Source organism: Chrysemys picta, chromosome 16 (assembly GCF_011386835.1).
Source record: "Chrysemys picta bellii isolate R12L10 chromosome 16, ASM1138683v2, whole genome shotgun sequence".
NCBI classification, from domain to species: domain Eukaryota; kingdom Metazoa; phylum Chordata; order Testudines; family Emydidae; genus Chrysemys; species Chrysemys picta.
This window is the reverse complement of record NC_088806.1, coordinates 1,784,326-1,806,217: the sequence shown is the minus strand read 5'-3', so window position 1 is coordinate 1,806,217 and position 21,892 is coordinate 1,784,326. Positions and strand designations below refer to the sequence as shown.

General features: G+C 62.5%; 1 protein-coding gene across 1 annotated transcript; it reads right to left on the bottom strand.

The window, feature by feature from the left end:
- Positions 1-1,615: 1,615 nt before the first annotated feature.
- On the bottom strand, positions 1,616-15,729 carry LOC135976063 (GRB10-interacting GYF protein 1-like). Its single transcript, XM_065570465.1, is given in 27 exon segments — positions 1,616-1,969; positions 1,972-1,986; positions 2,228-2,369; positions 2,457-2,620; positions 2,827-2,984; positions 3,635-3,777; positions 4,144-4,308; positions 4,772-4,900; positions 5,284-5,366; positions 5,464-5,564; positions 5,818-5,922; positions 7,125-7,240; positions 7,589-7,755; positions 7,898-8,057; positions 8,437-8,582; positions 8,928-9,122; positions 9,255-9,378; positions 10,032-10,252; positions 10,587-10,799; positions 11,116-11,156; positions 11,240-11,348; positions 11,604-11,715; positions 12,244-12,339; positions 13,699-13,828; positions 14,457-14,536; positions 14,651-14,707; positions 15,197-15,729. Coding segments are annotated over 25 exon segments (3,105 nt in total). The 5' UTR covers positions 14,492-14,536; positions 14,651-14,707; positions 15,197-15,729; the 3' UTR covers positions 1,616-1,934.
- Positions 15,730-21,892: the final 6,163 nt, after the last annotated feature.

Here is a 21,892-nt window from a genome sequence, read left to right as displayed (position 1 = left end):
CGCGCGAAGGCCGGGAGAACTTTCTCCCCTCCTGCCCACTGATTTCCAATGGGATAACTTGCCGGGGGGGGGAGAATAAAATAAAAACGTCTCCTCCTCGGGAAGATTTCGACTCGGAAAGGTACCCTGTGTAGTGGCTACCGTCCCGTGAGACACAACGCCCCAGAGACGGTCTGTAAACAAAGAAACAACAGATCCATACGCGCAATTAAAAAAAAAATTCAAGCCCAAATTTAAAAAAAACGAAAATGAACAAACGAACGACTTCTCCCTCCCCTCCAAAATCTGTACAGGCTGTATCAGAGAGTGAAATCTCTCACCTCTGCGGGTGGGGATCGGTCACAGACAAGTCAACTGGGTCTCGGTTTGTCAAAAATCTCTCAAGAGAGCATGACTGGAGCTTTATTGACGTGGATCCGGGGTGCCGGGAGGGGCCAGCGGATTTCGTCTTTCCAATTCTTGTCCAAAGATACATTCATAAATGGGTGCGGGGCGGGGTCAAGCCCCCCCACCTGCCGCACGCACAAAAATGCTCCTCCGTCCAAAAACAAAAACCAACTGCCCCCCACAAGGGCCATTGGGATGGGGGCGCACGTCTAACGAGGCGGGGGAAAGGCAAAATGAATGAGATGCCCAGAGAGCTTAAAATAAAAAAGGGGCCTCTCAACCCCCCCCTTCCCCCCCAAAAAAACATGTGCAGAAGAAATCATCTTCCTTTCAGCTGGGCAGCGACACAATTCACAGGAGGCTGGCTTCACAGGGCGGAGCTTGTGGGGGAAATCCAGCCAGGGAGGCGGAGCTTGTAGAAGAAATCCAGCCAGGGAGGCGGAGCTTGTTGCAGGGAGTTTGCAAGGCCTGGAAGCTTGCAGGAAGCCACCCGAGACGTCTGATCGGCCAGTAACAGGGGAGCTCCGAGACGTCTGATCGGCCAGTAACAGGGGAGCTCCGAGGCGTCTGATCGGCCAGTAACGGGGGAGCTCCAAGGCGTCTGATCGGCCAGTAACGGGGAGCTCGGCCGTGGGACAGGAACGGGCAGGAAGCCAGGAGAGCTTTGCAGGTTAGAAGCTCTCCCTAAGCCAGGTGAGTAGCCGGAGCTCGCAGGAATCGGCGGGAAGAGCGCCCGGCTCCGGCGACTGGAGTCAACCGCCGTGGTTAGCGTTACTCCTCCCAGGCCAGCTCCGTTGCTGCCGGGCACCACCAGGGAAGGGGAAGTCGGTTGTTTCGCGGTTGTGCAACTTTCAAAAACAACAACAAAAAAAACCAACACGCAACGTGTCTCTTCCAAAAAAGAGAAAAACAGACATGGCCTCTTGGCGAGAGCAAATCTCCAGAACGGAGCTCTGTATCTAGCGATATTTACATCCGGCTCCACCGCGTGAGGCAGAACCAGGCCAGCTCGCGGAAAGCGGGCTGGGCGATAAGTGCATTTCTTCAAGTTTTGCTATTTTTGTGTTTTTTTGTTTTTTTTTTATGAAATCTTCTCTTTTCCCCTTCGCGAATTTTCACGTCTCTCCTCGTCCCCGTGTGAAAATAACAGTGTTTCCTAGAGCGATTTTTTTTGTTTTTTTTTTTAAGTTTCTTTATAAAAATTTCCTCCAGAATCACCAAAAAAACCTTTTTTTTTCTTTTTTTTTTTTAATCAGTTCTTTGTAAAAAGTCTTGATAAAGTGCATCAGCGGGTTGCATTTTAAGGTGCTTCGTGTGTTGGAGAAAGAAGTGCTCACACATACTCCTCTTCCGAAGGCGGGTCGCCGGCGCCCCCTGATCCGAGCGCGCGCGTCACCCTGCCCCCCCGCCAGCCCCGGTGCCCCCTGCTCGCTGGGGGGCGGAGGAAAGGGGAGGGCCCAGCACGGCCGCCTCGTCCTTTCGCAGTGCACATTCAGGTAAGACTGAATCGGTTAAGAAGGCAGCAGAGTTCCTATTGCTACAAGACTTCAGTAGTCGTCAATGCTTTCCACCTCGCCGGCCGACCATGCAGCGAATAGCCTGGGGGCAGAGCGGGGCACGAGGGGTTAATCGGCTACACGGACCCCCCCGGTCTAACCCACCAGCCCCCACGCCCCTCCCAGAACTGGGGAGAGAACCCAGGAATCCTGGCTCCCAGCCCCCCCCACCAGCCCCCACTCCCCTCCCAGAGCTGGGGAGAGAACCCAGGAGTCCTGGCTCCCAGCCCCTGTTCCCTTCCCGGCGCCGGGGAGAGAACCCAGGCGTCCGGGCCCCACCCTACCCAGGATGCTGGGGTCAGCGTGCAGCATGATCGGTCTCCTCTTGATCTTCACTGGCTGGCTGCCCTCGAAGGGCGGCTGTTTGGTGCCGTGGTTGGCCGGGAACGGGGAGGGCAGGTTGCCGGAGCTGAGCCACGAGGCTTCCTGGTGGGAAGGGGGAAGGGATTAGTGTGGAGCCCTGCCCCTTGGCAAGCCCCGCCCCCCAGGCGGTGAGAGGAGAGCGCCCTCTACCTGCTGCTGCTGGCGCTGCTGGCTGGCTTTCTGCTTGGCGCGCCGCTCCAGGAACTGCTTGGCAAACTCTTTGGCTTCCACCGTGTCGCCCAGGTAGGAGCGGATGAAGTCGTGAACGTCGTAGGGGGACTCCATCTCCTTCAGGAACGCCACCACCGTGGGGACTGCAGGGGAGTGAGGGGGGTCAAGGAAGGCCAGCCCCCTTCGCCCCCCGACCCCCCAAGCACCCACCCACCAACAAGGCCTGACAGCTGCGGAAAACAGGCCCGAAGCGAGGAAACAAGAGCCGGGGACTGAGCCCAGGACTCCAGTGGCTCCCACCCCTCCCCCCAGGGGCGCACGGAAGCCAGGCGTCCGGGCGCAGGCATACCATCGAGGGTGCTGGAGCTGTTCAGGACGTGCAGCATCTGCTCACACCACTGCGTGAAGCCGTCCTGGGGTTTGTGGATCCCCTGCAGCAGTTTGAGCAGCTTCTCCTCCTCGTCCGTCTTCTTCCGGCTCTGCCGGCTCGGCCCCCCGTAGCTGTCCCTGTGCCGGGGCGGGGAGAGTCAGAGAGAGCCACGGGCCCTGCCGGTGCCCCTCACTCCCGCCCCCAGCCCCCCCAGCCCTGCCGGTGCCCCTCGCTCCTGCCCCGCAGCCCCCGCCAGCCCAGCCGGTGCCCCTCGCTCCCGACCCGCAGCCCCCCCCAGCCCTGCCGGTGCCCCTCGCTCCCGCCCCGCAGCCCCTGCCAGCCCAGCCGGTGCCCCTCGCTCCCGCCCCGCAGCCCCCCCCAGCCCTGCTGGTGCCCCTCGCTCCCACCCCGCAGCCCCGCCAGTGCCCCTCGCTCCCGCCCCGCAGCCCTTCCCAGCCCCGCCGGTGCCCCTCGCTCCCGCCCCGCAGCCCCTCCCAGCCCCACCAGTGCCCCTCGCTCCCTCCCAGCCCCACCAGTGCCCCTCACTCCCGCCCCGCAGCCCTTCCCAGCCCCGCCGGTGCCCCTCACTCCCAGCCCCTCACTCCCGCCCCAGCCCTGCCGGTGCCCCTCACTCCCGACCCGCAGCCACCCCAGCCCAGCTGGTGCCCCTCACTCCCGACCCGCAGCCCCGCCAGTGCCCCTCGCTCCCGCCCCGCAGCCCTTCCCAGCCCAGCTGGTGCCCCTCACTCCCGACCCGCAGCCCCTGCCCCCCCCCCCGTGGGCTCACCCGAGGGAGGGGCTGCTGCGGCTGCTCTTCAGGCCCAGGCTCCTCAGGTTCTTGACGCCCTCGTCCCACTTCTCATGGCTGCTCCAGAGCGGGCTGGAGTCGGCGCCCCACTGCGAGGGGCTGCTCAAGCCGAGCCCCCCGTGCTGGGAAGGGAAAGAGCTGAGGTGCGGCCACCTCTGGGGCGGGGCGGCTCGTTCCACAGGGGATGGCTCAGGGACACTACTCCTGGGTGGGGCGAGCACTGTGACTGGGGCGGGGATGGTACTTCCCCGGATGATGGGGGGGAGCAGGGGACCAGCCTGGCTGTGGGCAGGACATAGGAGGTCATAGTGATGGAGGAAGGTTGGGGGCCGGGCCGGGGAGATCCTGGGGGCGGGGCCTGGCTGGGGGCCGGGCCCGGGGAGATCCTGGGGGCGGGGCCTGGCTGGAGGCCGGGCCCGGGGAGATCCTGGGGGCGGGGCCTGGCTGGAGGCCGGGCCCGGGGAGATCCTGGGGGCGGGGCCACTCACCGCTCTCTGCTGCGCCCGCTGCTGCTTGTGCAGCTGCCGCTCGCTCTCCTGCAGCTCCAGCAGGGCCTTCATGCCCCCGGGGGGCTTGGCCAGCCCCCCCCAGGGCGCTGCGCTCTGCGCCTGGGTCTGCTGCAGCAGCTTCAGCACCAGCTCCTGCTGCCGGCACTGCGGGGGCAGGGGCGTTACTGGGGGCAGCCGGCCCAGCCCCGGGGACGTCACCCCCACGACCCTCGGCTTCCCCCAGGACCACCAAGTGGGGATCTGTGGGCGCTGGAGGAGGGGGCAATGGCCCCCCTCACACAGCCAGGGTCTCCACCTTCCATGGGAGCCCCACAATCCCTCTGGAGAGCAGACCAGGGCCCCTAAAACACAGGGGTAAACTGACGCCCAGAGGTGCACTAAAGGAGAAAGAACCCAGGAGTCCAGGCTCCCAGCCCCCACTCCCCTCCCAGTGCCGGGGAGAGAACCCAGGAGTCCTGGCTCCCGGCCCCCCTGCTCTAACCCCCCAGCCCCCCTCCCGTCCCAGAGCTGGGGAGAGAACCCAGGGCAGGGCAGGGGTGGGGGTCTCTGGATCTCCGGCCAGGGTTCCACGGGAGAAGGGGTCTGTGGAGGTCAGGGGGGCGTTGACCTGTTTCCGCCGATACAGCTCCTCCTCCTCGCGCCGCTTCTGCTCCTCCTGGCGCCGCTTCTCTTCGCGCCGCTTGCGTTCCTCCTCCTCCCTCTTAGCCCTGAGTTCCGCGTCGCGGCGCTCCTGGAGCTGCGGCACCGGGGGAAGGGGGGCAGGGTGGGTGAGGGGAGGGCCCCAGGCTGCCAGAGAGCCCCCCCCCCCCCCCGCCACCCACTCGGCAGCGCCACGATCCCACGTAGCCCCTCTGCCGAACGGCGGCCAGGCCCCCTGCTGTAACCCACCAGGCCCCACTCCCCTCCCAGTGCCGGGGAGAGAACCCAGGAGTCCTGGCTCCCAGCCCCCCCGCTCTAACCACCAGCCACCCCACTCCCCTCCCAGAGACAGGGACAGAACCCAGGTGTCCTGGCTCCCAGGCCCCCCCCTGCTGTAACCCACCAGGCCCCACTCCCCTCCCGGAGCCGGGGAGAGAACCCAGGCGTCCTGGCACTGACCCGCGGGGACCCGGCACTTACTTTCTGTTGCAGTTGCAGTTGTTCTAAGATTGGACCCTGAGTTGAAGAATTAATTGGTATATCCCATAGACTGGCCTCACCGCCTGCGGGAGAGACTGGAGTGTCAGGCCCGGCGCGGCACCCCCCTCGGAACACCCCCGGAGCTGCACCGCCCCCCCGCGCCACGCTGCCCCCCCTTACCTGCAGGCTGTGAAGCTGAGGTATGCGCGTCCCACAGGGACCCTGTGTCTGGCACGGACATGGATCGGTTCATCGCCGGGATCAGGTTCTGCTCCCCGGTTCTGCAAGGCAAGGGGGTCCCCTGCTCAGCGCTGCGCTCGCCCCCCACAGCGCCCCTGGGAGGAGAGAGCTGCAGCCACCCCCAGGATGAGGCAGCTACCGGAGCCGGGGAGAGAACCCAGGCGTCCTGGCCAGTCAGACCGTGTGCATGCCCCCTGCTCCACCCCAGATGGCAGCAGGAGAGCGGGATGAATCAGAGTGTGGGGAAGTGGGGGGCTGTGGGGGTCCGGGGGGCTGGCCAGGGGGGTCACTCACCTGGGTTTCAGAGCCTGCAGCTGCTGCAGGAAAGCCGTGAGCTGCTGCTGGGTGAGGTCGCCGGCCGCCAGCTTCTGCTGCAGTGCGCACTGGGCGAACTGCGGCCTGCGGGGAGAGCGCCGGGTAGTCACTGCGGGCCCCCGCCGGGGACCCCCACTGCCGGATCCACGCCCAGCCCAACGGGGGGGGGAGATGATGGGGGTCGGACCCACGCCCCACGCCCAGCCCAAGGGGGGGGGGGGAGAGATGATGGGGGTCGGACCCACGCCCCACGCCCCACGCCCAGCCCAAGAGGGGGAAGTGATGGGGGTCGGACCCACGCCCCACGCCCAGCCCAAGGAAGGAGAAGGGGATGGGGGTCGGACCCACGCCCCACGCCCAGCCCAAGGGGGGAAGGTGATGGGGGTCGGACCCACGCCCCACGCCCAGTCCAAAGGGGGAAGTGACGGGGGTCGGACCCACGCCCCACGCCCCACGCCCAGCCCAAGAGGGGGAAGTGATGGGGGTCGGACCCACGCCCAGCCCAAAGGGGGAAGTGACGGGGGTCGGACCCACGCCCAGCCCAAGGGGGGAAGGTGATGGGGGTCGGACCCACACCCCACGCCCAGCCCAAGAGGGGGAAGTGATGGGGGTCGGACCCAGCCCAAGGGGGGGGGGAGATGATGGGGGTCGGACCCACGCCCCACGCCCAGCCCAAGAGGGGAAGCGACGGTCCAGACACAGGGGTCGGACCAGCCCAAGGGGGGAAGGTGATGGGGGTCGGACCCACGCCCCACGCCCAGCCCAAGGGGGGAAGGTGATGGGGGTCGGACCCACGCCCCACGCCCAGCCCAAGAGGGGGAAGGTGATGGGGGTCGGACCCACGCCCCACGCCCAGCCCAAGGAAGGAGAAGGGGATGGGGGTCGGACCCACGCCCAGCCCAAGGGGGGAAGGTGATGGGGGTCGGACCCACGCCCCACGCCCAGTCCAAAGGGGGAAGTGACGGGGGTCGGACCCACGCCCCACGCCCAGCCCAAGAGGGGGAAGTGATGGGTCGGACCCACGCCCAGCCCAAGGAAGGAGAAGGGGATGGGGGTCAGACCCACGCCCCATGCCCAGCTCAAGGGGGGAAGGTGATGGGGGTCAGACCCACGCCCCATGCCCAGCCCAAAGGGGGAAGTGACGGGGGTCGGACCCACGCCCCACGCCCAGCCCAAGGGGGGGAAGCGACGGTCCAGACACAGGGGTCGGACCAGCCCAAGGGGGGAAGGTGATGGGGGTCAGACCTGCGCCCCACGCCAGCCCCCTCGCGGCGCTCGCACTGTACCTGTCCGGCAGGTACCGGTTGATGAGCTGCAGGAACTGCTGATGCTGGAGCTGCTGGTAGAGGGCGGCCGCCGCCAGCTCCTGCTGCTTCTTCAGCCGCTCCTGGTCCAGGTTCCCCTAGGGGGCAAGCGGCAGAGACAGGCTGTGGGGCTCCCCACGGGGAGGGGCGCCAATTTCACAAACGGGGGTGTGGGGGGGCTATGACTCCGGCCACCGGACGCTACCGAAGGATTGTGGGGGCACCCCGAAAGGTATATGGGGGGGGACAAAGGAGAGACCCCGGGGCTGGCCCGAGCGGGATCTCCCAGGATCTGGCCCGTTCTGGACACACCGGGCAGTCGCCGGAGGCGGCTCTGGGATTCGGGGCAGGCGAGTGCCGAGTGCGGCAGGCTGGGCTTTTGGGGAGCTGGGGGGTCCCCCAGGCTGGGCGAGGGGGCGCACCCCGTCCCGGGGGGCTCGGCTCACCAGCAGCGGGGGCGGCGACGGGCCCGGCGCGAAAGGCACTCTTCCCCACATCTTGATCACCTCGCCCAGCGGCTGGAAGCCCTCGTCACAGCCGCGCTTCACCAGGAGCGACATGGTGAAATAGCCGGCCTGGAACCACTCCGCCATCTCCTGCGTGGTGAAGGGCCCTGCGGGGGGGGAGAGGCACAAACAAGGGTGTTCACGCAGGGACCCCTCGCCCTGCGCTGAGATGCGGCCTCCTCTGGGGCGAGGTGGCCGATTGCCCAGGGACTCCCTGCCCTGACCCCCACATCCCAATCGGCCCCACACCTTGGATCTCCCCCTGAGGATCCTTGTAGAACCACTTCATGGCGGCCTCGTGGGAGAGGGGCAGGGCAGCGGCCGTGTTGCGCGGCTCCTGGATGGCCTGGGTGAAGCGCTCCTCGTCCATGGAGCTCTCCTGGAGCGAGGCCACCATCTTCTCTGCTTCCTGGGGGGGGGGGAAGCGGGGGAAGAAACCAAGGTGAGACCGGGCCCTGGCCCCCCAAATCTGGGGGGGATTGATGTCTGTGCTGCTCCCACCTTGAGCACAGGCCAGGAGTGGGGAGGAGAGAACCCAGAAGTCCTGGCTCCCAGCTCCCCCTGCCCTAACCCACTAGCCCCCACTCCCCTCCCAGAGCCGGGGAGAGAACCCAGGAGTCCTGGCTACCAGCCCCCCCTGCTCTAACCACCAGCCCCCACTCCCCTCCCAGAGCCGGGGAGAGAACCCAGGAGTCCTGGCTCCCAACCCCCCCTGCTTGAACCCACCAGCCTCCACTCCCCTCCCAGAGCCGGGGAGAGAACCCAGGCATACGGGCTCCCCCGCTCACCTGCTGAAGATGTTTCATCCCATCGTCGTCCTCGGCGTCTCCAATGGAGAACTCAGTAGCAGCATTGGTGGTGGAGGAAGGGGAGGAGAGGGTGGAGACCGCGCCCGTGCTGAGCTGCGACGGGAGGCCCAGGACGCCTGGGTCCCCTGGGGAAGGAGGGAAGGGGTCACTACATGAATTTGTTACCCCTTTCCCCCCACCCCCGGAGCTCAGATCCCCCCTCCCCCATAATACCACCCCCGCCTTGGTAGCCTTCGTGACCGCTCTGGGAGCTGTCATTTCAGGCTCTTGGCAGACACAGGTAGTTGGGCAGACGTTAGTAGGTTTCAGAGTGAACACCCTTCATGAAGGCACCCAGGAAGCGATTGTTTCAGGCTCTCAGCAGACTCAGGCAGCGCTCAGCTCCAGAGAAGCATTGCAGAGGGAACAATGCATTCTGGGATGGAGGAGACAACCACCAGCCCACCCCCATCCCCCCGCCCGCTTGGTACCTTCCGCAGCAGGCTTCGGCTCCTTGTCGCAGGTGCCGAGGGGCACGGTGGGGTCCGAGCCCCCCAGGGGGGCACTCTCACATTCACTAGTGGCAGTGGCAACAGTAGCAGCAAAGGGGGGGCCCGACAGCCAGGGGGCGCCGGGCGGGGAACATCGCTTCTCCTCCGGGGTCATCGAGGGATCCTTCCAGGCCTCTGGAGAGAGAGAGACAGAGAGAGAGAGAGAGAGAACGAGAACGGGTTACCATCTGGGGGGTTGCCCCAATCCCCCCACCCCTCCCACACCCTGGTGCAGTGGGGTCCTCCAAAGCCTCCCGCCCGCCTTACCTTTCTCGGGGGCCTCCTTCGAGCTGGGCTCGGCATCCTCCTTCCCTTCCGACCTCTCATCGTCTTCCTGCAACGGATGGAAGTCGAACACATGCTCCTCAGGGATTGGCTCCTTGGGGCTCTTCTGTCAGAGAGGAGGAGGGGCTTGGGAGGTCAGAGGTCAAGCCAGGATCCCCAAGTACATGGGGGGGAAGCATCCCACTGTTCTGCCCACTCCCCCGCCCAGCTGACAGCAGGAGCTACCCCGGGGACAGGACTGGGAGCCAGGACTCCTGGGTTCTCTCCTCGGCTCTGAGAGGGGAGTGGGGGCTGGTGGGTTAGAGCAGGGGGGGCCGGGAGCCAGGACTCCTGGGTTCTCTCCCCAGCTCTGGGAGGGGAGTGGGGGCTGGTGGGTTAGAGCAGAGGGGGCTAGGAGCCAGGACTCCTGGGTTCTCTCCCCGGCTCTGGGAGGGGAGTGGGGGCTGGTGGGTTAGAGCAGAGAGGGCTAGGAGCCAGGACTCCTGGGTTCTCTCCCCGGCTCTGGGAGGGGAGTGGGGGCTGGTGGGTCAGAGCAGGGGGGGCTGGGAGCCAGGACTCCTGGGCTCTCTCCTTGGCTCTGGGAGGGAGTGTGGGCTGGTCATTAGAGCAGGGGGGGCTGGGAGCCAGGACTCCTGGGTTCTCTCCCTGGCTCTGGGAGGGGAGTGGGGGCTGGTGGGTTAGAGCAGGGGGGGCCGGGAGCCAGGACTCCTGGGTTCTCTCCCCGGCTCTGGGAGGATGGGGGGGCCGGGAGCCGGGTACCTTGAGGGGCATGAAGGCACCAGAGGAGTCGAAGGTGCCCATCTCCTCGTCCTCGTCGTCCATGCACCACTCAGGCAGCCCGTCCTTGTCGTCCTCGAAGCTGTCGCTGCCCCGGTGCCGCCGCCCGCCCCGCTCCTCCTCCCGCTCCCGGAAGTCGAAGTCGAACTTGCGGCGCCGGCCCTCGGGGTGCTCTCGCCAGCCAGCTGAGCGGGGCGCACCATCTGGAGGGGTGGGGGGGCGCACACGCTGAGTGGGGGGGCACCTCATTGCTGCCCCACCACCGGGGGGGAGCCGGGCTGCCTCGAGGGGTGCTCCCGGCCCCACCCACAGACTCACAACGGGGGCAGGACCTGCCTCGAGGGGTGCTCCCGCCTCCAGCCTGCCCTCCTATGGTCCCGCCTACCACCCCACCATGGGGAGGGTCCCCCGAAAGGCCCCGCCCCCAGTCTGTCCTATTGCCCCACCTACCACCCCATTATGGGGAGGTCCCCCACAGGCCCTGCCCACAGCCCTCAGATTCCCCCCCACACACATTCTGCCCAGGGGGGACCTCACCTGGGCTGGCCGACCGCCAGCGCTCACTCTCGCGCCGGGCCCCACTCAGCCGCCAGCTGCCCCCCACGGCCGCCCCGGCGGGGGTGGGGCCGGTGCCCCCGCCCCCCTCCTCCTCCTCCTCCTGCTCCTCCCGCAGCGTCCGCCAGTTGTTGCTGTCCGAGCGGGCGTAGTCCTTGCGGGGGATTGGAGCCCCCTCCTCGAAGGGAGCCCGGGCTGCGGGGGAGAGGCAATCAGTGGGGGGCCGGGTCACGTGTCCGCTCCCCCCCCATCCAACCAGCAGGGGGTCAGCTCCACCTACAGGGCAGCTGTTAAGAGAAGGGGGAGCCCCTCCGCCCCCCAGCAGAGCACCTGGAAGAAGGGTAGCTCCCTGGGGGGGAAAGAGGGGCAGAGCCCCCTCTTCCTCCAGGTGTCGGTGTTCTTGGGCATGACTGTGGGGACCCCCTCCTCCTCCAGTCCTAGGGTCCCCCAGGGTGTCCCCCTTACAGCCCCCCCCAAAATCTCTCCCCACAGGCAACCAGGAGCCACCTACTTCCATCCCGCCGGGTCGGCTTTTCGAACCGCCGCTCGCCCCTGCCGGAGAGAGAAGGGGAGAGGTCAGAGCCTGGCCCCCCAGACCCCACGGGTCCCCCCCAGCCCATGCCCCCCACACTCACCGGTCGTCCCAGCTCTGGCTGCGGTGGATCTCCCGGGCCCCACGCCCGAACGCCCCCTCTGGCTCCTCCGGACTTCTTTGGTAAAACCCACTCTCACCTCGGCCCCGGCCTGGGGGAAATGAGCGCTGAGACCCTGGCCTGAAAATGGGGGGCGTCCTTGCCCCCCACCCACGATCCCCCTGCCAGTGGGGTGGGTGGGGAGAGAGCCAGGAAGAGCCCCCCGCCCACAGTCCCCATTCACCCACCTGTGCCCCATCCCCACCAGTTCCCATTCACAGCCCCCCCTTATTGGTTCCTATTATCCCCACGTCCCCATACCCCACCAGATCTTGGGCCCCGGACCCCCAAATCTCCCCCTAGATACCTCGACTCCGGGTACTGCCCCTCCCCCGGGAGACTCCAGCGGGAGCGGCGCCACCTCCTTTTCCCATCAGCCTCAGCACCGCCACGCTGTTCACAGACATGGAGAAATTCCTCTGGAACAAAGCCGGGGGGCGGGTTAGCACACAGACATCACTAGATCCTGCCCCAGATCGGGCCTGGTACCCCCATGCCCCGCCCCCGAGCCAGCCAGTCCCCGCGCTGGGGCCAGGTGGGAGCCAGCGCCCCCTAGAGGGGACAGGCCCCTGCCCCATTCCCCGCCCCCCTGAGCCAGCTAGTCCCTGCCCTGGGGCCGGGGGGGAGCCGGCACCCCCTAGAGGGGCCAGGCCCCTGCCCCATTCCCCGCCCCCCTGAGCCAGCCAGTCCCCGCCCTGGGGCTGGGTGGGAGCCGGCGCCCCCCAGAGGGGACAGGCCCCTGCCCCATTCCCCGCCCCCCTGAGCCAGCCAGTCCCCGCCCTGGGGCCGGGGGGGGAGCCGGCACCCCTAGAGGGAAAAGACCCCATGCCCCATCCCCAGGACTGCCCCTGGGGATCTCAGTCATAAGGGGGTGCTTTGTCTCTGTTGGAGGGATGGGTTTGTGCAGCCCCCGACACAAGCAGTGGGTGCCCCCCCCGCCCCACTACCTGCTCCTCCTCCGTTAATGGGACCAGGGCCAGTGGCTGCAGTGGCTCTTCCTGGAGAATGGCAGCGAATTCCTTATCCTGGAGCTCCTCCGGGACCTGGGCGGGTGCGGAGAGAGCAGCTGGGGGGTGCGGCTGGGAGCGAACTTCCCCTGCCCCCGCCCCTCCCCACCCCACGGCAGGGTCACCCCCTCACCCTCCCAAGACACAGGGCTTTCACTTGGGGCACACACGCCCCTGCAAACCTCGAAGGTGGACCCCAGGGTCACACCAGGCGCCCTCATGCCAACCCATTCCCCGCCCCCTGGTCACCTGACATCCCATGGGCCCTGGTGTATTTTACTCCGGAGGGAATTTTGCACCCCTGCGCAAGCACAGAATTTATGTCCCCCGCAGATTTCTTTGATTCCCCGCAGAAAAATGACTTTGACGGGGAAGCAAAGGGATGCCACAAGAGTGGTCATGTGACACACACACACACCCTAGCAGTACGTTTCGGGTGCCCAGGGCAGGTGGCAGAGAGGCAAATCACTGTGGGGCAGGGGGCGGGACTGGGGACCCGGTTGGTGGCTCCTATCCTGTGCCATCTCAGCTGCTAGTCCTGGCTGGGCTGGTGAGGACAGGACTTCCTCTTTCCCTGCACGGCATCCGGGGCCAGGTCAGACCCACCTCAGATTTCTCCCCCGGCTGCAGGAAGCTCTGCAAACTCCCCACCCCACACTTCCTGCACCCATCGCTCCTCAACTGCAGGGGGAGGGAGCCTGTACAGGGAGCTGCTCCCCCGTCTGCCCAACCCCCGTGCATCCAGACTCCCTCATAGCCAGATCCTCATGGTGAGCCTCATCACCCCCCTACACTTAGAACCCCCGCCAGGATGAGCCCCACTCCCTCTGCATCTGGACCCCCCACTAAGCCCCCAACACCCACTCAGCCCCAACCACCTTCACCTGAACCCCCACTGCAGAGCCCCATTACCACTGCACCCAGAACCCCTAACAAGCCCCTGTGCATCCAGAACCCCCACTGAGCCGCCCGCACCCAGACTGCCCCACACAGAACCCCCATGCACCCCCCCACACTTGGATCCTGCCTTGCTGAGCCTGCCTGCCCACAGCTGACACAGAGGGGCAGGGCCCCGGGGCCGGGCTGGTCCTTGCGCTGTGGCTGGATCGGGTGCAACCTCACCGCCAAGTCCGTGTCCCAGGGGGCGTGGGAGCTGCAGGGGGATCTCCCACCTCTGTGCAGCCAGTGGCCTGTGCTCCCCACTGTCAAGTTGGAGCCTCCACATTTATTTGCCAAATAAAATTTGCAGACTTTTTAAATATTGTGCGCAGGATTTTGATTTCTGGGGGCGCAGAATGCCCTCAGGAGCAATACTCTGCAGCACCCCACTGGGCAGCCTTGCTCCGCCCCGTTGCCCGGCGTGCGGGAAGCCTCGGGGCACGGACACACACGCACCTTGTTCTCTTTGACATAAAGTGCTAGCATCTCTTCTCTGCCGTAGCGATAGTCCGCGAGCTTGTACTTTGGCATGGCAGGAGAGGGTGGGGGGGAGGCCACGCTGCCCCCACTGGACAGCGCGCGGAGCCTGGGGGTGGGCGGGACAGACAGAGTCAGCGACGGGGCCAGGCTCTGCAGACACACGGCCACATACGCAGAGCAAGGCCGCAAGGAGCCTTCAAGGGGGGCTTCAGGATTAAGTTAGAATGAGCTAGAGTAGGGAGTGCTGGGAGCCCGGACTCCTGGGTTCTCTCCCCAGCTCTGGGAGGGGAGTGGGGCCTGGTGGGTTAGAGCAGGGGGGCTGGGAGCCAGGACTCCTGGGTTCTCTCCTGGCTCTGGGAGGGGAGGAGGGGCTGGTGGTTAGAGCAGGGGGGGCTGGGAGCCAGGACTCCTGGGTTCTCTCCCCGGTGCTGGGAGGGGGTGGGGGCTGGTGGGTCAGAGTAGGGGGAGCTGGGAGCCAGGACTCCTGGGTTCTCTCCCCAGCTCTGGGAGGGGAGTGGGGGCTGGTGGATTAGAATGGGGGGGGGCTGGGAGCCAGGACTCCAGGGTTCTCTCCCAGTTTGGGGAGAGGGGTCTAGTAGCTTAATTATCACCTTCTTTGCCCCAAAGTTAAGGGCCAACCGGTGTTTGTGGATCTCTCTAGGGATCCCTGGCTCCCTGCGCGCCCCCCAGGTTCCCCATTCTCTGGGCCCTACCCCCCACTTCCCCGTGCTCACCATTCCGGTCCAAAATTGAGCGTCTCGGCGGCCATCGCCCTCTGCGTGTGCGTTAGGTTTAGCTTCTGTTGTCCTATGACCTGGACGGCGAGGAAGGAAACCGGGTGATGAAAGGTGGGGTGCCCCCATCCCGTCGCTCTGGGCTCCCTGACCCCTGCCCCGACCACTCACAGCCCCCCACCCCCCTTCCTTACCTGCTGGCTACAGCCCCACGCCCCTCACTGTAGGAGGCTCGGCCCACGGCGCTGAACCTGCAGCCAGGAGACAGAACCCGAGGGGCGCAGGGTTAGGATCAAGGACTATCCCCCCGCCCCCACTGTCTCCCCCTCCCCAGGCCTTACCAGTGCAGATCAACTGTGGGTGGGGGCTCAGAAGGGGTGAGCCCTCCCCCCCCCGCAGGAGGGGGAGTGCTGGAGGGGAAAAGGTAGGGGGGGCTGTCAGCCACTCCCCATTGGCCCCCCAAAACACTGCTTCATTTCAGACATCTACATTACATAAGGGATAAATAATTCTAGCCCATCCCCCCACTCCCCAACATTACCCCCCAAATCCTCCATATGCCTTCCCCGGGAACCAGCTCCACAGTCTAGGTGAATGGAGGGGGCGGGGGAGTTGGGAGCCAGGACTCCTGGGTTCTCTCCCCAGCGCTGGGAGGGGAGTGGGGGCTGGTGGGTCAGAGCAGGGGCGGCTGGGAGCCAGGACTCCTGGGATCTCTCCCCAGCCATCAAAGTGTTTCTCACCCAGACGGCAGCGGCTTGTGGGTCCGAGCGCGCTGGGGGCGGGGGGATTTCCGAGGGTGGGGAGATCTGCGGGCGCCCGTCTGGCCGGGTCGCTAGCTGAGCACAGGTGCTGATGAGGCTGCTGGGCCTTTCTCCCCCCACGCCGGAGTCGGAAGCCGGATTCACATTGGGAAGAGCTGCTGGGGGGAAGAGAGGGGGAGCATTAGTCCACACGGTGACGGATTGGGAGAGAACTGGCTTCAGACCCCTGTACCCTGCAGAGCGTAGCCCCCAGCACGTGGGATGGAGGCGATTCTCCAGTCAGCAGTATAGGGTATAGGACACACAGGGGAGCAATTCCCATCCCAGCCACTGGAGGGCACAGGAACATAGAGCTTCCATAGTGCTGTCCTTTATGCAGGAAGTAAGGCAACGGGACTTTCCCCATCATCACCAATGGCTGGAGAGAGAACCCAGGAGTCCTGGCTCCCAGCCCCCCCTGCTCTAACCCACCAGCCCCCAAACCAGAACTGGGCCTGGAAGCCAGGACTCCTGAGTCCCTGCCACATGCTGATGCGGGTGCTGAGAGTTCCACAGGCTCTTTGGGACCAGAATGCCACGTCCGCCTCCCCCAGTGCCGTCAGAGACCCAGCTGGGCCCAGCCAGTCCAGCCTGGGGGGGGGGGGGGGGGGGGGGGGGGAGGTTGCATAACACTCATGTCAAGATTGTGAGAAACCACAAAGGGCAAAGCAGCCAATCCTCTGGTAGAGCCACCGCCGAGAGCTAACGGACAAATGCCAAACTGTGGGGCGCTTAGGCAGAGCCGGGGAGAGAACCCAGGAGTCCCGGCTCCCAGCCCCGCCCTGCTCTAACCACTACACTTTGCCCCACAACTCACAAACATCAGGTTCCTACCCCCTAGGCCAAGGCCTTTCGGAGGCAAAGCCCCCGAAGCAAGAACCCAACAGGAAACTGCCGCATCATTTCGAACCAGGGCGCCCCTCCCAACCACAGGCCTGGGGAGGCGATTTACCAGCCGGGGGGGTTGATTTACCAGCCGGGGCCCCACCCCGGCCGAGAGCAAGGGATCTGCATTATTCCAGGCACCACGCAGACCAAAACAGAGAGAAGAAGCCTGCCTTTGCCTCCTTTGACTTGGGGCAGGGCCTGTCTCTCGCCGTGTGTCTGGGCAGCACCTGGCACGACGGGCCCTGATCTCAGCTGGGGCAGGGTCTGTCTCTCGCCGTGTGTCTGGGCAGCACCTGGCACGACGGGCCCTGATCTCAGCTGGGGCAGGGTCTGTCTCTCGCCATGCGTCTGGGCTGCGCCCAGCACAACGGGGCCCTTAACGAGACGCGATATATCGATCCCGGATAAATCGATTGCTACCCGCCGATACAGCAGGTAGTGAAGACGTACCCTCGGACTTGTCAACCCAAAGCCAGTGGTGTTCTGACTCTTTCCAGGAAGCTATTCTCCCCGGCACGCTGAAGTTACCCATGCTCAGCTCCCTCTCATCCAGCCCCAAAAGCCCCCTCTGACTTTTACTCATGTTTAACAAACAGATTGTAATCTCTTGGGGGCAGGGACCTGGCACAATCGGGGCCACAGTCCGTGACATTAGCTGTGATACAGACACCAGAAACTTATCACAGTTAGAGGTCGGACCGGCTCCTTCTACAAAACGTGAAGACAGATACCCCCATCATCCCTCCCCGGCTCCAACCACCAGCCCCCACTCCCCTCCCAGAGCCGGGGAAGAGAACCCAGGGGTCCTGGCTCCCAGCCCCCCCTGCTCTGACCCACCAGCCCCCACTCCCCTCCCAGAGCCAGGGAGAGATCCCAGGAGTCCTGGCTCCCAGCTCCCCCTGCTCTGACCCACCAGCCCCCACTCCTCTCCCAGAGCTGGGGAGAGAACCCAGGAATCCTGCCTCCCCACCCCACCCTAACCCAGTATGGCCCCCTCTCCATCTCGGTACAAGCTACAAAATAGACAGCCGAAGTTGTGAAAAGCGAGCGACGATTTTGGACCCCCCGACTTGTCTGATTTTCAAGGGATCAGTGCTCAGTGCCTTCAATCCAACTCGCCCCCCCCTTCCGATGTCTCAAGTCTGAAACACACACACCCTTCCAGAAAAATTTCAGCCCCCAACAATCACCACATGGCGACTCTGACATGTAACAGCTGTGTTAAACTCACAGAGAGGTGAAGCCCAAGCATTATGCCCATCGCTGGCTGTTTTTAAATCAAGATGGGATGGTTTTGCTACACCTCAGACAGACAACGGACTCCGGGCCTTGGAGACGCTAATAATCTAGGCTGAGCTCCCAGAGAAGTAGGGAGACAGATTTTTCTCTCCCCGCATACAGCTGTGGTGAGACCAATCCTGCAATAATGTGTCCCGTCCTGGGGTCCACGTTTTGAAAAGGATGCGAAAGAACTGGGGACTTAATAGAGTCTATAAGGCCATGAATAATATACTCCCCACCACACACCAGTCAAGAGTCACGGGTCCTAGCCACGCAGATCGCAATATGGGGTGTACCTCCTCCAGCGCCTCGAATGCCCCAGTAACAGCTACGTGGGTGAAACCAGACAATCACTACGCTCTCCAGAGAGCTCAGGGCAAACACGAGAAAGGACAGCACCAGCCAGCCGTCACTCCGCGTCTGACCGCTCGGTTCCCTTCGGAAGACATGCCCGGGCGCTTGAGTGGAGTTACCAATTTGACGCTAAAAACCATCGCCTCAGACACTGGTTTTAAGTCTCAATTTCCTCGCATCCCCGGCCGCCAGCTAACCCTTAATCCCATTTTAAGTGGTCTCTCGCAACGTGGGTTAACCACTTTTGCTCAACAATCTACCCCAAAACTCGGATGGAGCTCAGACGCTCCGGGTTCCTTCCCGGCCCAAAGTTGGTCCGATAAAAGATAGTCCAATCAAAGACGCTGTCTCACTCATTTTGACTCAATCGACGAACGCCCCCAAACTAGAGAATTTCAGCCAGCCGCAAACCCAGAACTTTGGGCGGAATTAGAGCGGGTTTGGAAAGAAACCCAAGTTTTGGTTTCAAAGATCATAGACTCGTAGGACTGGAAGGGACCTCGAGAAGTCTCCAGTCCAGTCCCCTGCACTCAAGGCAGGACTAGGTATTATCTAGACCATCCCCCACAGGTGTTTGTCCAGCCTGCTCTTAAAAATCCCCAATGATGGAGATTCCACAACCTCCCTGGGCAATTTATTCCAGTGCTTAACCACCCTGACAGTTAGGAAGTTTTTCCTAATATCCAACCTAAACCATCCTTGCTGCAATTTAAACCTATTGCTTCTTGTCCTGTCCTCAGAGGTTAAGGAGAACAATTTTTCTCCCTCCTCCTCGTAACAACTTTTTATGTACTTGAAAACAGTGATCATGTCCCCTCCCAGTCTTCTCTTCTCCAGACTAAACAAACCCACGTTTTTCAATCTTCCCCCATCGCTCAAGTTTTCTAGACCAGGGGTCGGCAACCTATGGCACGCGTGCCAAAGACGGCACACGAGCCGACTTTTAATGGCACGCTGGAGCCTGCCGGGACTCCAGCATGCCATTAAAAATCTTGCCCAGCCCGGCCTGCTCTCCACTGCCCTCCGCTCCCCCACGGGGGCAGGGAGCAGAAGCATAGCCGTCCGCACGGGGTGGGCAAATGACCCCACTCTCCCAGCACGGCAAGCCGTGGGGTCCGCGCTCCTGGGCCGGAGCGCGGCAAGTTGCCGGCCCCTCCCGCGCCTTCTCTTCTCCTCTGGAGCTCTGCCGCCGCGCACGCGCAGTGCTCTGGGGGTAGGGGCTGCGTGCTCCCGCGGGGCAGCGTTCGGCTCCGCAGGGAGGGAAAGACGCTCCCCGCTCACCCGGAGACCTGCCGCCGCGTGCACAGAGCTCTGGGGGCCGAGGCTGCGCGCTCCCGCGGGGCAGCTTATCAGGTTCTGCGTGGAGCTTCATGGTAAGGGGTCCAGGGCCGGGGGGGTTGGATAAGGGGTGGGCGTGGGGGCAGTCAGGGGACGGGGTGGGTTGGATGGGGCATGGGAGTCCCAGGGTCTGTCAGGGGGCAGGGGGTGGATAGGGGTCAGGGCAGTCAGGGGACAGGGAGCAAGGAGGGTCCGGGGGGGGGGGGGCAGTTAGGGTGGGGGGTCTCTGGAGTGGGTGGTCAGGGGACAAGGAGCTGTGCGATTGGGAGTTCTTAGGGGGGCAGTCACCCAGCCCTCTCCCCTGAGCCCTGACCCCCCACACACACACCCTGCCCTCTGCCCTGAGCCCCGCACACACCCCAGACCCCTGCCCTGAGCCCTGTACCTCCCCCATACACACCCAGCCCTCTGCTTGACTCCTTCATCCAAGCCCCACAACCCTAGCCCTGACTCTGGCACCCCCACACATCCCCAGCCCCCCTCATCCCTGACACCTGCACTGCCCCACATCCCCAGCCCCCCCACACCCCATGCACCTGCCACATCCCCACCCCCCACCCGGAGCACCAAACAGGAGCTCCTGCACCCCCCCCCACACACATTCCCATCTGCACCCCTCGCATCAAATGGGAGCTGCCCAGGTAAGTGCCCCACACCCGAACCTCCTGCCCCAACCCTGAGCACCCTCCCTCATTCTAGCTCCTGGCCCGACCCTTCACCCCCAGCCCTGTGCTCAGTGCACTGCCACCGTCAGCTCAGTGCAGAGAGAGGAAGAGAATGGCCAGAACCAGGGAGAAGGTAGGTACCCACTGTATGTGGGGAGGGCCGGGACCCCAGACCGGCAGTGGGCTGAGTGGATCCGGCAGCCAGGATCCTGGCTGGCAGGAGCCGGTGGATGGAACCCCTGAACGGCAGTGCGCTGAGCCGCTCAGTCCACTGCCGGTCTGGGGTCCTGGCCGCCGGCCCCACACAGCCCGCTGCTGGTCTGGGGTTCTGGCTGCCGGACCCTTGCCAGCCGTGGTCCCGGCTGCAGGCCTCGCTCAGCCCGCTGCCGGCCTAGGTGAACAGAACCCCAGACCAGCAGTGGGCTGAGCGGGCCGGCAGTGTAAGATCAACATTTTAGTTTCATTTTAAATGAAGCTTCTTAAACATTTTGAAAACCTTGTTTATTTTACAATACAACAATAGTTTAGTTATATAATATATAGACTTATAGAGAGAGACCTTCTAAAAAACATTAAAATGTATGACCGGCACGCGAAACCTTAAATTAGAGTGAATAAATGAAGACTCGGCACACCGCTTCTGAAAGGTTGCCAACCCCTGTTCTAGACTATTCATCATTTTTGTTGCTCTTCTCTGCTCCAAGTAACGAAGGATCCCACCCCCCAGGTCTTTGGAATCATCTAGTCCAGAGATACAGGAGAAACTCGGAGTTACGACACACCTCGTTTGGAACAGATTTGACAAAGTAGGAAATTGTTTCTGCACTTGTTTCATTTAAATTAAGATGGTTAAAAGCACCACTTTTCTTCTGCACAGTAAAGTTTCAAAGCCGCAGGAAGGCAATGTTCCGTTGTAAACTTTTAAGAACAACCGGAACGTTTTGTTCAGAGTTATGAACAACCTCCGTTCCCTGAGGCGTTCGTAATCCTCATATTCTCCTGTCCTCAGAGAGCCAAATTAGCAATCAACATTACCCAAATGAGCCACAGCGGTACGAATATATCATTTCATTTACTACAGTGCTATAGATTCATATTTAAACAGTATGATGGGGAAATCATGTTCATATATTCCCACAACAAAACAGCTGACCAAGTATTATTATTTTATCAACTACCATGGGTCAACAATGTAGTAAAAAAGCATCCTGATTGGATAATAATTATATCACATCACATCACATGCTGCAAAGAGGAGACGCGTTATAAAGCCACTTGCAGCTCATGAGCGGCAGCCGGAGTATCACTGATTTAGTCTGACCATCTGGGTGACGCTGCCCGGAGAGTTAATTTCTGCTTGAGCAGAGCTCTAGTAAAAATGTCCAAAGTAGCAATACAAACCAGGTAGTGATCCCAAGTCTAGCAAGACCTAAAGGCTGCCTAAACTCGAAGCTAACGGCAGCTCTGTAAAGTTAAAGCACAAATCTATTCACCGGACCATAAAAACAGCCCTGACTCCTTGTTCTATGTACGCAGGCTTGGATTTTTATCAGTAAATGCTGGTAAACATCAATTTCACCAGACACACGCAAACCCCAGGAAAAAAATATTTCCACTGATAACAGAAATGTACAGCCTGGCAAAAGAAGAAAAACGCTGCTTGAAAACTTACTAGAATTTGTCTGTTTTGACACGGGACGTCGACAATGTGTTCTAATGGTTAGAAACCTTTAACTTTTTGACTCAACATCTACTGTCATTAAATAACAATTTAATAATTTCCCCTCAACTGTGAATTAAAAAAAAAAAATCAATAAAAATATTTTAAAATGCCCGAATATAAAAAACAATAGTATCCATCAAAATTATAAAATAAAGTAAAAATTGAATTCTGCTCAGCCTATACAAACACCAAACAGTACAGACAAAGAGCACAGATGTGAATAGATTCCAGGAAAGCAGATACACATTCAAATATACCCAATAGTTAATAAACAGGTTTGGATTTTTTTAAATAATTTTGATGGATGATTTATTTTTAAGCATTATTTTGATTGCACAGTTGCGGTTTTAATCAATTTAAATGTTCACATTGGCAGGAAATTCAGAG